Source organism: Strigops habroptila, chromosome 12 (assembly GCF_004027225.2).
Source record: "Strigops habroptila isolate Jane chromosome 12, bStrHab1.2.pri, whole genome shotgun sequence".
Classification (NCBI taxonomy): domain Eukaryota; kingdom Metazoa; phylum Chordata; class Aves; order Psittaciformes; family Psittacidae; genus Strigops; species Strigops habroptila.
The window spans coordinates 1,183,229-1,195,707 of NC_044288.2; the positions used below are offsets into that span (position 1 = coordinate 1,183,229).

General features: G+C 49.2%; 3 protein-coding genes across 4 annotated transcripts; 2 read left to right on the plus strand and 1 right to left on the minus strand.

Annotated features, from left to right (window-relative positions):
• The first annotated feature begins 1,516 nt into the window (after positions 1 to 1,516).
• On the plus strand, positions 1,517 to 3,696 carry SYF2 (SYF2 pre-mRNA splicing factor). The gene is made up of 7 exons (XM_030505158.1): positions 1,517 to 1,614; positions 1,685 to 1,798; positions 2,054 to 2,179; positions 2,422 to 2,539; positions 2,645 to 2,735; positions 3,090 to 3,188; positions 3,270 to 3,696. The coding sequence occupies exons 1-7, from the start codon at positions 1,555 to 1,557 to the stop codon at positions 3,433 to 3,435; spliced, it is 774 nt and encodes a 257-aa protein (XP_030361018.1). The 5' UTR covers positions 1,517 to 1,554; the 3' UTR covers positions 3,436 to 3,696.
• A 412-nt stretch (positions 3,697 to 4,108) lies between these two features.
• Positions 4,109 to 9,019, minus strand: RSRP1 (arginine and serine rich protein 1). Of its 2 annotated transcripts, XM_030505156.1 has the most exons (6): positions 8,765 to 9,019; positions 8,589 to 8,644; positions 6,835 to 7,458; positions 6,359 to 6,513; positions 5,088 to 5,171; positions 4,109 to 4,623 (listed from the first exon to the last, which is right to left on the minus strand). In XM_030505156.1, the coding sequence occupies exons 1-6, from the start codon at positions 8,851 to 8,853 to the stop codon at positions 4,438 to 4,440; spliced, it is 1,194 nt and encodes a 397-aa protein (XP_030361016.1). In that variant the 5' UTR covers positions 8,854 to 9,019; the 3' UTR covers positions 4,109 to 4,437. The 2 variants fall into 2 exon arrangements, with proteins under 2 accessions (XP_030361016.1, XP_030361017.1); XM_030505157.1 differs by lacking the exons at positions 8,589 to 8,644; positions 8,765 to 9,019 and adding an exon at positions 8,342 to 8,483.
• TMEM50A (transmembrane protein 50A) lies at positions 8,986 to 12,416 on the plus strand. The gene is made up of 7 exons (XM_030505159.1): positions 8,986 to 9,071; positions 9,306 to 9,417; positions 9,680 to 9,792; positions 10,205 to 10,272; positions 10,473 to 10,565; positions 11,170 to 11,230; positions 11,522 to 12,416. The coding sequence occupies exons 2-7, from the start codon at positions 9,325 to 9,327 to the stop codon at positions 11,565 to 11,567; spliced, it is 474 nt and encodes a 157-aa protein (XP_030361019.1). The 5' UTR covers positions 8,986 to 9,071; positions 9,306 to 9,324; the 3' UTR covers positions 11,568 to 12,416.
• Positions 12,417 to 12,479: the final 63 nt, after the last annotated feature.

Here is a 12,479-nt window from a genome sequence, read left to right on the forward strand (position 1 = left end):
TCCTTGGCGCAAGGCGGGTTTGGGAGAATTCCCTGCTCTTTCAGGCCAGGTTGGGATTTACAATTCTACCACAGAGCTGGGGAGATACTCAGCACCTGCAGCAGGAATGGGGCTTCCTGAGTTGGCATCAGACCCAGAAACAAATCCACACATGCCAGGGAAACCTCTTGGGTTTATTTTCCAGCTGCATTACATTGGGAAGGGAAAAGAGGCTCCAGTGAGCCCAGGGCTGGACACAAACCCATGGGCACATCCAGCCTCCTGTGGTTCAACAGGAGGGCAGCGACTGCGCAAGCGGGGGACAGCCCCAGAGCTGCGGCCACCCTGTGTCATGGAGCCTCTGCCCCCCGACCGCTCGCCCTCTGCTCACTCCTAACCCGTGTTTGGAGGGGACAAGGGGTGACCGAGTGCTGGGGACCCAGCACGTAACTCAGCTATTGAACTGCCCAGTGACTGCACAACATCAACCCCTTCGCTGCTGCTTCTCGCAGATAAACCACCTCTTCCAGCACCGGTGGTCCCTGTCCCCGGAGTGGCAGCAGTTTGCTCCGTGTGCATGGAAATCCGACAGCTCCCACCCAAGAAGCAAGGATATGGAGGAGGCAGGTGAGGGGAGATACTCAAACCCCAAACCACGCCAGGACAATCCTCTCCTTTTTCTTCAGGCACTGTCACCAGGGCTACATACAAGCCCCGTGCCCCAGTCTGCTGTGTTGTACGACACTGGCTTCACTACGCTGGGTTTCTTCTTTCCCCTCTGGCTTGACTCCTTGCTGGGTAACGCTGCATTTGATATTTTTAATCACTCAGCATGCATCAGAGTTTGGCAGCAGAAGAAAGTGAAGTTAAAAGAGAACAGAGACAGTTGGGGTTTGCCAGGGGCCTGCCATTGCCACAGCCCCTCATCACTTGTGCTGCGTTTCCCTCTGCTGGGAAGTGACGAGCTGCAGATGACAACGCCGACACCAAAACGTGTCGTGGGGCGGCAGTTACTGACCCTGATGGGTTTGGATTGTTTCTACGAAGGAAAAGAGAAGTTCTGAACCCTTCTACCTTTACAGACACAAAGGTGTTACACGTACATGCACATGGATGTACCTGTATGTGCAAACCAGTATCGCTGATAAACCCCGAGAATAAATCTGTATTTGGTACATATTTATCTACAGATAGCGCCGGGTCTCTCCGGTGCTCCGGGGACAGCCGAGGCTCCTCTGGACCACTGCCGCTTCCTCGCTTTGCCTCCAGCGACTGCATCCCTGACCGGTTCCTGGGGAGAAGAGGAGGGAAAGGCTCGTTAACAGCGTTTACTGAACCGCGGCTCGCTCCAGGCCCGCTGGGGGCTGCCTGCCCCGACACCAGCGGCTGCAGTCCCGGGTAATGGAAGCTCGCTACCGGGCGGCTCCGGACGCAGCGACCGGGCTCCAGACCTGCCCCCGGGCAGGCGGCGGGAAAGGCGGCGGCTCCTCCGGACCGCTGGGGGGAGCCCGAGGCGGCGGCGGCTCCCCGACAGGACGTGCGCGAAGGCGGAAGCGGAAGCGGTTCTCGTAGGCGATGGCGGCGGCGGCGGTGTCGGAGCTGGGCGGCCTCGGGACTCCCGATCCCGATGGCGGGGTGAGGCGGCGGCGGGTGAGGGGGGCTCCGGGCTCCTTCCCTGCCACGGGCTGAGCGCGGGTTGTTTCAGGGCTCCTCGGGCTCGGAGGACGAGGCACAGCCTGGCGCGGCGGCGGCAGCAGTGGCGGCGGCGCAGAAGCGAGAGGAGCGGCTGCGCAAATTCCGCGAGCTCCACATGAAGCGGGTACGCGGCGGCAGGCACCGGGCTCCGCCGGGGGGGAGCAGTGCGGGAGGGGCGGCCGCAGCGGCGGGGCTGTGCCGCCGGTTCGCGGCTCCGGTGTCACCGGTGCCCCGTCCGGCACGCACGGCGATGGGCTCCGGCCCGTCACCAAACGCGGCGGTTGGGTTGGCCTGGCCTGGCCCTGTCCCGGGCCGGGCTCCTGCAACCCGGGCGTTCCGATCAGGTATCACCATGTGTAATGAACTGCTCTGTGCCTAGAACGAGGCCCGCAAGCTGAACCACCAAGAAGTGGTGGAAGAAGATAAAAGACTTAAATTGCCACCGAACTGGGAGGCCAAAAAAGCTCGGCTGGAGTGGGAGCTGAAGGTGGAGGAAAAGAAGAGGGTAAGTACACGAGCACAGCTGCTGCAGCCCTGCTGAGCCATGGGCCATGCACTGGCAGAGCCCCATTCACTGCGGTGCGACAGCCTTGGGAGCTCACACAGGCAATGAAATCCACCTCCTCATTAGACTCCGGAGTATCTAAATTACTGTCCTGCCCTGGGTGCTGGCTGGATTCATCTAGGTAGTTGTACCTAAGCTTGACGATTGGCTGTTGTTACAACTGAAGCGTTGTTCTCTGGTAGGAATGTGCAGCGAGAGGAGAGGACTATGAGCGAGTTAAACTGCTGGAGATCAGCGCTGAGGATGCAGAGAGATGGGAAAGGAAAAAGAAGAGGAAAAATCCAGATCTGGGATTTTCAGGTAATGGCTTAACTACGTGTTTGTACCAAGCACCTTTGTTAGTGTTTTAGCTGCAAACTGAACCATCAAATAAAAACCTTCACCTCCGCCCGTTTCCTTGCCCAGATTACGCAGCTGCTCAGCTGCGCCAGTACCAGAGGCTGACCCGGCAGATCAAACCTGACCTGGAGGAGTACGAGAAGCTGAAGGAGCAGTAGTAAGTTTTGTCATCTGATGCTGTCTGTGGTGTTTTGAAATTATTAGCAACCACCAAAGACTTAAAAGTAATCCTTTCAGCACGTGCATATTCTCATACACTGCAATATAAGTTAGTCTTTTAACATGATCTTAAAACTCATGATCCCGTAACTGGCAGCCCCTGTGTGAGGGGTAGGAACTGAGGTTCATTTCTTCAAGTGTGCTATTACCAAGTTTGCAGAAGTGACAAGTTGTGTCACGTGCACTGAGGGTGCAGCCCACTGAGGGTGGGTTTAGCACCAACACCATGAGCTGTTACAGTAAACTCCTGGAGCAGCGTGTAAACTGCTGTCCATCTCTTCCTGTTTTCCAGTGGGGAAGCACTTTATCCCACCTCTGACAGTCTTCTCCATGGAACTCATGTGCCAACCAAGGAAGGGGTTGATAGAATGGTCGCAGATCTTGAAAAGCAGTAAGTAAATACGGAGGTGCCATTGAGAGGCCTCGTGCAGTCACACCCCCAGGTTCACCACGGGTGCCACTTGCCTTTCAGGATTGAGAAGCGCGAGAAGTACAGCAGGCGCCGGCCCTACAATGATGACGCCGACATCGACTACATCAACGAGAGAAATGCCAAGTTCAACAAGAAGGCAGAGAGGTTCTATGGGAAGTACACAGCTGAGATCAAACAGAACCTGGAGAGAGGAACGGCTGTCTGAGCCCTCAGCAAAGCACCCACCCCTGCTCAAGTTTGGCTTAAGAGAGATTTTGTGGGCAATTTTAAGTTGTATCAAAAAAATACAGTGTAGACCTTAGTAAGTAATTTGAAAGATCAATGATATATTTAATGTGACAAGTCATTTGCAGACCTTCAGCTGTACATAGCTTTTACTTGCAGAAGGAACAAGCTTGTGCAATCACATGTTACATGCAATAAACTCTGGTAAGATAAACTTGTATTAAATAAACTCTGAGCCGTAGCCCAAGCTCCTGCTGACACGTTCAGCAGGGAGGTGAAAGCACACTTGGGGAACACAGGGGACCTTTCTGTGAAAGCAGCTGCCCTGGGGGAGCTGTTGTGTTATGAGTGTGGAGCTCCACTGTACAGCACAGGTGCCTGTCACTGAGAGGGTGAGGGACGGGGACATCCTTTGTGCACTTGCCAGCCTTGCCTGGCAATTTAATAGTTTCTCACTGGAGCAATTAAATTCACTTTATTTTACCAGCAATTTATTTTCACAAAAGCCAAGCCTGTGTGAAGGTCCAGAAATCACCTGCTCCTGCAGGCTGTGGTCACAGCAGGGTGAGCAACAGTTCAGCCTGGACATAACACGCCACAGTGTGCAGCCGGCTCAACACCCAACACGGGTCTAACACTCGACACGCTGAGAAGCCAGTGCAAAATTGAAGTTTATTCACTTGACGAGCTACACAATGTAAATCGACTGCAAAAGAACAGCTACTGAACAGTTTTTTATAAAAAGTTACCCACCTGTAAGTTCTAGTCCATTAAAGCAATACAAAACACGTACAACTATACACAAGAGTCCCATCTGTGGCTGGCGGATCACTGTGCTCTAATCTGAAAGAGAAACCTAAGATTCCACAATTAAGATCTCAAAATGAATACTCAGTATTAACAAGTCTTCACCCTGATCAGACCGTTTCAGCCCTCGCTACCGAAGTGTGCACAATGCTGCAGTCAGACACAGAAAAACAAGTCAGCGTGCCCGGAACAGGGCGCTTTTGGGGGAGAAGTTGAGGAATGTTTTCTTCTCCTCCTTCCTGACAGGAACCCACTGTCCATAGGGACTTCCCTTCCTGTCATCTTCTCTTGCCGGGGAGATTGCTGGTTCTTTAACCACTTGGCTCACCGGCTTCTGTAGGACTGGTTTTGCCATTGTGTTCTGGAAAAAAAACAAGTTTCCTTTAAAAATGCTGCCCCAAGAAGGAACACACCAAGGCCTGTCAGCTTCCACTGGTGGGACAATGCTTTCAGCTCATGGGAGACCTGCTGCCGTCCGAGTATCACCTATGGACACTTGACACAGGACTTGGGGAAGCTGCTTTTTCCTTTGCTTTACTGAAACATGTAGCTTGAATTAAGTTCTGGTGTAAACTACTTCTGGCATACACTATCAAGCCTATAGCACAGTAGATATGTTTGACGTTTTTACGTAAACATCTATTTTGAACACACTGCTATAGTGTTTACAGTGCTCTGCTGCTGAAGGACTGATCCAGCTCCAGGAAACTCATTACTAAATCAGTAAGTTCATTAGCATTACTAAGGTTATTTGGCAACCAATGCTGGGACAAGCCTAAGAGAGTGAGGAAGTACTAGGCTTCCACCTTGGGAAGCCACACTTACATTAGGACTGAAGGAAATGCTCTTCTGTATGGTTGTTCTCTCTATTCCACTCTTGGTCATGTTTTCTGCGGGTCTTGTGGGTCGCTAGAGAAGAGCACACACAGCTTAGGTGGGAGGATACATTACTCAATGCAAGTTAAGGCAGTTACTAGAGAGCAGGAACTTTCTGGTGGAATTGCTTCAGGTATTTACATCAAGAGTAGCTGTAAGCTACTAAATATCCAAACAGATCAATGTCAAACTCTGTTTGAAAGCATTCAGTGCTTTTCCCCCAAAGTCCATGTCCCAATTCTCTCATGTGATATCCATGCCCCCATTACAGATTTTAAAAGGATTCCACCAATTGGAAGCATGGACTGCCCCACAGTGCAGTGGCAGAGCAAGTGGCATTAAGTACTGCATATCCATCCTGCAGAGCTTTGGAAACAACAATAAACTTATCTGCCAGTGATGCAGGCGTCTTCTTCTGTACTCTCAACATCTGGAATATATTGCATATATTATGAACGGGATGCCTGCACCATTTCTCTAAACCCCTCAGTAAATTCACTGCATTTGAAATAGCAGCATCCACTCAATGGGAACAGTTACTACAGTTCTGCATTTACCACTAACCAGGTTACACTGTAATGACGGAGCCAAACTAACATCCAGTTTAAGCTGCTCGAGTTTCTCCCTCCCTTAAATTCACAGCAGCTACAGCCCACAAGTCCCTTAATTACCAACAGATTTTCTTCATCATGTCTGGAACCATAGTCATGATTTCTATAAGACAGAAATAAAGTATGTAAAATGCATTGTGTGCTTTGGTATGTAATTTCTGGGAAACAGTTTGTTGCACATGAAAAGCTTTTAACAGTTCAAAAGGGTAGAAAGATTTAACTTTAAAAAAGAAACCCCACACTATTCACTCAGTTTGGTAAGGAGACTCTTGTTCTAGGTCAGAAAAACATAAACTAGTCTAATTAATATCCTATTAGAAGAACAACTCAAAGGAACAAACTACATTCACCTCTCCTTCCCAACCTGCCACTGCTGGAAGCCTGCAGGTACTCAGTGGATCAACCACCTCACAAGAGTCCACAATACTTTCAGCTCAGAGCAATGTGGTTTCTAGAGCAGTTTTTACCACTCTGGGAAATCTGAAGTTTTTGGTCAACAGTTTGAATTCATAATCACAAACTCCAGAGTTAAAACCGATGAGACATCCATGCAGAGCCAAGTTAAGAAGGGTTTACCTTTTCCTTGAGAATACTCCAGTTCATACTTACCTCAGCTGACTCCCCAGGATCTTCCTGCTTTTGTTTTGCACTTCTTCTCTCTTTGGGAGGAGAAAAGATCTTCAAGCTTGCTGGCAAGATGATGTTATCTGTTCCCAGAGCTTTTGCAGCATTTGCTTTTGCAATTTCCAGGAGTTCCCTCTTGTCTACAAAAAAAAGAGGAGTGTCTTCTCTTATGTTTAAATTAACATATAACTATTCACACAAGCCTAAAACCTGCAGGTTTACTATCACTGCACCTCTGTAAGCATTAACTGTGATGAATTTTCATCAGAACTCGAGATTTAGCTTCAGTTGAAGTGCTAAGAATATGCTCTGAACTACTTTTTCAAAAATACGTATTTATAACCACCCCTTGTCATTCTCAATTCTGCTCTGTAAAGCAACTAAACAGATGGAAATTTGCCTGGTTAAAATAAGCTGTATGTTTTGAGGTTCTCACACACAAAGGCTCAAAAAAGAAGTACCTTTTGCACTCAAGTGGAGAGGTGACCTACTCCAAGATCTTGTTCGTGACCTGCTCCTCCAGCTCCTGTAAACCTCAGGATATATTGTTCTCCCAAATCCATAATATCTTCGGCATCTAGAACGTGATCTGCTTCTTGAGTACGACCTTCTGTAATAGGATCTTCCACGGGACCAGGACCTGCTGCGGGATCGGTACCTCAGTGGGGTGCGGCAGTACCTGCGGTAGTATCTGACGTGGTACCTGCCTCGGTACCGCGTGTAGCCACGGGATCTCGACCGGCTTCTGGAGTATGAGCGAGAGGATCTTCTGTACCTTCGGGAACTGGCTCTTCTAGCCCGTGACCTCGATCTGGACCGGCTCCAACTCCTGGAGGAAGCTGAAGAGGAAGTACTTGAACTGGACTGTGAACTGCAAGAGGATCTGCTGGATGACCTTGTGGATGACCTATCACAACTCCTCTTGGATCTCAGAGATGACTCTCTCTTCTTCGGTGAGCTGAGGGTTAAGTCATCCATGAAGCCTGTCATATCCTCAGTTTTCCTCACCACCATTTCCTGCACACAGGTGCTTTCAGAAGCTGGTTCTGGTTTTACTGTTGTTGTGGAATACCCAGTCTCTGTTCCTGTTGACAGTGGGGAGGGGGAGCTCATAATTTATATGCATCAAGGCATTTATACAACAACAACAAAAACAACAAACATTATGGCACACAGGCAGAAAGTTCAAGGCTAATTAAACACACTAACAGTTGTCATCCAGTTTATCAGCATGTTTTGCCCATGACAATTTGAAGTCTCATCATTTCCTTTCCTGTAGTCATTCACGTGAAATAATAATTAAAAAAAACCAAAACACTTCAGTTTAAACCATAGTAGTTCTGTGTGGAATTTTGAGGTTTGTTCATGTGGGTTTTAACACCCTTCATTTGCTAGGTTAGCACAAGCCTTTTGTGAAAAGAATACGAGTTAATACCTTTTTTCCCCTCTCCCAACAGAATTTTCAAGGCATTGTATGTTCAATCTATTCTAAATACAGCCTGTTGCATCTACAATGAAAAAATAACCATTTGCCTTCCAGGTCAGTACAAACGGAATAGTTTTATTGTGCAGTTCTACCACCTGCAAGGTACAAAGCAGCCACATCAACACCGTGACTGTACATTACAAAACTATCGGCACAAAGCTCCGCACACCCCAGCAGCAAGCTGCTATTAAAAACATTCTACTTAACTAGTGAGAAATACAGCTGATGGCGCACTGGATGCGACTTGTGAAAGACGGAACACCTGTTGAAGTTATGTATTAATAATTAAAATGGCTGTCCCTCTAGCGGCAGCCATTTCATAGCTACAGAGGTTGCTGTGCTCCAGGCTGAGCTGTCTTACACCAGGACTACATCCCTGAGTCACGTCACCATTCACAGCTTAAGGCGGCTTGCTGTATCTCAACGTTTCCACTCGGTGCTCGCTGCAAACCAAAGCTACCGAACAAACCTTGAAGCCTTACTGAAATCTGCACTCTAGGCTGTGCACAAACCGGGAGGAAGCATTCCCCCTCGCCACTACCGAAGCTAAAACTTCATTACTTCACCTCTAAGCCAGGGCCAAGGTCACAAGCGCTACACAGAGCGCAGCTGAAAGGAAAGGACCGATGAATCCTGCTCTCGGACACCGCACACACACCAGCGCTCACCACAGCGCACACACCGGGCACCCCTCACGGCCGAGCTACCCGGCTGCTCGCGGGCACTTACCGCTGGGAGCCGCCGGGCACTGCTGGTCCTGGTTCCCGTGAGGCTCCAGAGCGCTTCTGCGAGGAAGAGAAACCAAATAACGCGTGTGGACCCCGACAGCGGCGCCCTGCGACCCGCCGAGCGGCAAACACCCCCCTCACCGCCCGTCCCGAACGAGCACGGTGCCGCCGCCTCACCCCCTCCATCCAGCTGGGCTCCCACCGCACGGGTCCTGCTCGAGCGGCGACGCCTGAGGAGACAGCCCCGCTCCGCGAGTCACCCCCATGGCGGCACGGAGGAGACGCGACACAACCGCCCGCTCGCAGCCCCTGAGGCGGTTCCAGAACGTTCTAGCGCCGCGCTTACGTAACGACAACGGACCGGCCCCACCGCGCCTGAGCGGCGCCGCACCGCCCCGGGACGCTGCCCGCGCGCCCCGCGCAGGCGCAGTGCTGGCTGGCGGCGGAGGGGGCGAGCGCCGCCCACGGCCGAGCCCGCGCCTAGGTGAGAGCGGCCGGGGCCGGGACCTACCTCCTCCCCACCCGTGGCCGGGCCCCCCCGCCCCGAGGCCGCGCACCGGAACCGCGACCGCCTCCGCAGCGGTTCCCCGGGGGGGTGCCGGTGCTCAGGCGCTGCCAGCGGCCCCCGCGGAAGGGGCCCTGGTTGCGGGCTCTCCGCGGTTCGGACCCGTCCCGCGCAGCCCCGGAGCTGAAGCAAACGTGCCTTTTCCTTCCGCAGCCTTTCAGAGCGCTGGAAGATGTCGGGGTTTCTGGAGAGCCTGAGGTGCTCGGAGTGCGTTGACTGGGGGGAGAAGCGGAACACGATCGCCTCGGTCGCTGCCGGGGTGCTGGTGCGTGCGGCTTCGCTCGGGTGCTCTCGGGCCCGTTGGTGCAGTCAGCTGGGGGCGGGCTAGGAACTGTTGTCCCTTTGGAGGGAGAAGGAGGAACAGGGATATGTCCTCCTCCTGTGTAGCATTAACAGTGTAGCATTAACTCAGGGTTGGGGACTGTAAGAATGGTTTTCTCCAGTAATGTCACTTTTTCTAGAGCTGTCTTGTTAAAACGCTGGTGTCCACATTTTAAGTCATTGTGCTCTTTCTTCTTTTGAAATAGTTTTTCACAGGTTGGTGGATAATCATAGATGCAGCTGTAAAGTACCCTGAAGTGGAAGACTTCAACCATTCGTACCATGCCTGTGGGGTTATAGCCACTCTTGCATTCCTAATGTAAGTGCAATTTCTTGATCAGAGCTACACATTCCAACTGACTTTGTTCAGTTAATAAAGGAGCACATAGTCTTTAAATGGAGAGAGAACTAAGAATAAGAGATCAAGTTACTCTCTGTCTCTCATATCTGTCTTGCATTTGTTGATATTTAGAGTAAGGAACCATTTAAAAAATTAAATGTTGTACAGGTCCAAGTCTTACTAGTCTTTGGAGAAATGTTTTTTACTATTTCTAGCTAAATAAAACTATCAAGTTTTAGCGTTATCCCCTTAAAAACAAATACACAAGAAATACATGATTCTATCCTTTTTCTATAGGTTTCTGAGAGGTTTCCTATTCCTCCTATTGCTTTGTAAAGATACTTTTTGCTTTACCCATGTTTACCCACTTTGATCTGTTTTGTTCATGCAGGATCAACGCGGTGTCTAACGGCCAAGTGCGGGGTGACAGTTACAGTGAAGGCTGCCTGGGACAAACAGGTACGGAGCTGTAGGCTGTTGTGTAGTGGCAGATCTGGGAAGCCACTGACTCTTGGAAGAGGCTCAAGGGCTGTGCCATGAGGGCTGTTCCCTGCGTAGTGTTGCGTGGCTCTGGTGTGGCTCCCGAACAAAAGCACCCTGAAAGTCAGGAGTGGCTGGACTCGGACACAGGCACAAAACGCCCCTCTCTGGTTTTCAAGGTGCTCGGATCTGGCTGTTCATTGGTTTTATGATGGCTTTTGGATCTCTGATTGCTTCCATGTGGATCCTTTTTGGAGGCTACGTTGTTAAAGGTAAGATACAGTGTGGAATGTGACCTGATCCGTTTTTGAAAGTTTGAAGGTATTTTAAATGACTGTAGAATTTTAGAACAGTGCATTGGCCTTTGTTTTTCAAAAGGAAGTTGGGTCACTTGAGTACATGTAACAACCCTACTTGTGCCTGAAGCCGAAGTGAATTCCAGACTGGCGAGGGCGCGTTGGTGCTTTTGTTTAACAGCTTTGGCCTTACTCAATTCCCCGGGGGATTTTCAAAGAAAGCCAAGTGCCCGAGCTGCACAGCAGTGCTAATGTGCGCTCCCCTTTTGTATATCGTCAGTATACATGAATATATACCTGTACATACTGACACAAACATGCATTCCAAACAGGATGTGCAACCCCATGTGATAATTGCAGTCTTCATGAGCACTGCATGAGGCACATGTTTGGTCAGAGAACAGAAGAGATCTCTTAGGAAAACGAAATGACTTGGGGGGGGGGGGGAAAGCGGGGAATGACACAAGAGCCATTGAATTAACTTTCCAGTGGGGTGAGGCTGGCTGATGCTTGTCTTCTGAGAACAGAGACTGGAGAAGATTTTCTGGAGACACTTATGGAGATTTCTTTCTTTTGATAGAAAAAGCAGTAGTGTACCCAGGAATAGCTGTGTTCTTCCAGAATGCATTCATCTTTTTTGGGTAAGACAATCTTCCTTTTGTTTGTTTCATCTAATTTGTTTTTAATGATAAAAACTGAAACTTACTGTAATCTGGGTTTTTTTCCTCAAGTCCTGTTTTGTAACTAGACATGTGAATAAACTGCAGGTAGAGGCAGTAGATCTCTGGGATCTGTCTGCAGAGGTTTCATTGCAGGACCAGGAACTGGAGTTAGAAATACCAGAGCTTGCTCCCTGAAATCTTGTATTTAACCTAATAGGTGTTTGATTTGCTCCATGATGTACTCATGTCCCTTTATTCTGTTTTAAACAGAGGACTGGTCTTCAAATTTGGTCGCACGGAAGACTTGTGGCAATGAACACGCCTGTGGAAGTGCATTGGCCACGCTGGGTTTTTAACTGCACACTCCCAACGTTTTGTAAAACCATTTTGTAAAGGGCGACTTTCAATTGTGTCTGAAGATGAACCAGGGAAAACTCAAATCATAGCACTAAAAATTCCGGTTCTGTGCTGTTTCATTTTTTACTCTTGTATGCTGATTGCAACGTGTAATGGTTTTGACACATGTAGAATTGCTGCACGTCACAATGGAAGTCACTTTTGTGATACCATGTTTGCTACAAGTAAATAGTGTAGTGGAAAATGGATGTATTTAACCAGCTGTTTCTACGACGTTAGTTACAATCCAAGACTTACTAAAAATGCTTTAAAACAACTTTTTAACATCTATTTATTAAATATTTCCTATATCTGGACAATATAACCATTTCTTCCATTTCAGAACTTACTGGTGTGTGGCTTTTCTTGCATAATATAGAACTATGCTGCTTTGTAGTTCCTCTCCACACACACACAATTTAATTTGTCCTATGGCAGTAATGAGGAAGTCTCTGGTGAGTAACAACTCACTGTTGCTATGGATTACGCTGTAGAGGCACAAGTACAAGTTGTGTAGTGGCTCTAGGTGGAAGCAGCTCATCCACAGACCTTAATGTCAGCTGTTTTGTAACCACTGTGAAAAAAGGAAGAGTTCTCTCTTTGGCAGAGAATATTCCTCAGGACAGTCACTGCCAGAGAGGATGTTGATCCTGTGTCTGCCCCTTCCTATGCATTCACCTGGGTTGCTGCTCAAGAAATCAATGATAAAAGAGATGTGGGGAAAAGAGGGCGAATAAAATACTATTCCTTAGCAGCGCTCCTGCTAGAAGACAGCTGTTGGTTTGGCTGCTGGAAAGTGAAGAACACTAGTTGAGCCTGGCCCACTATGGCA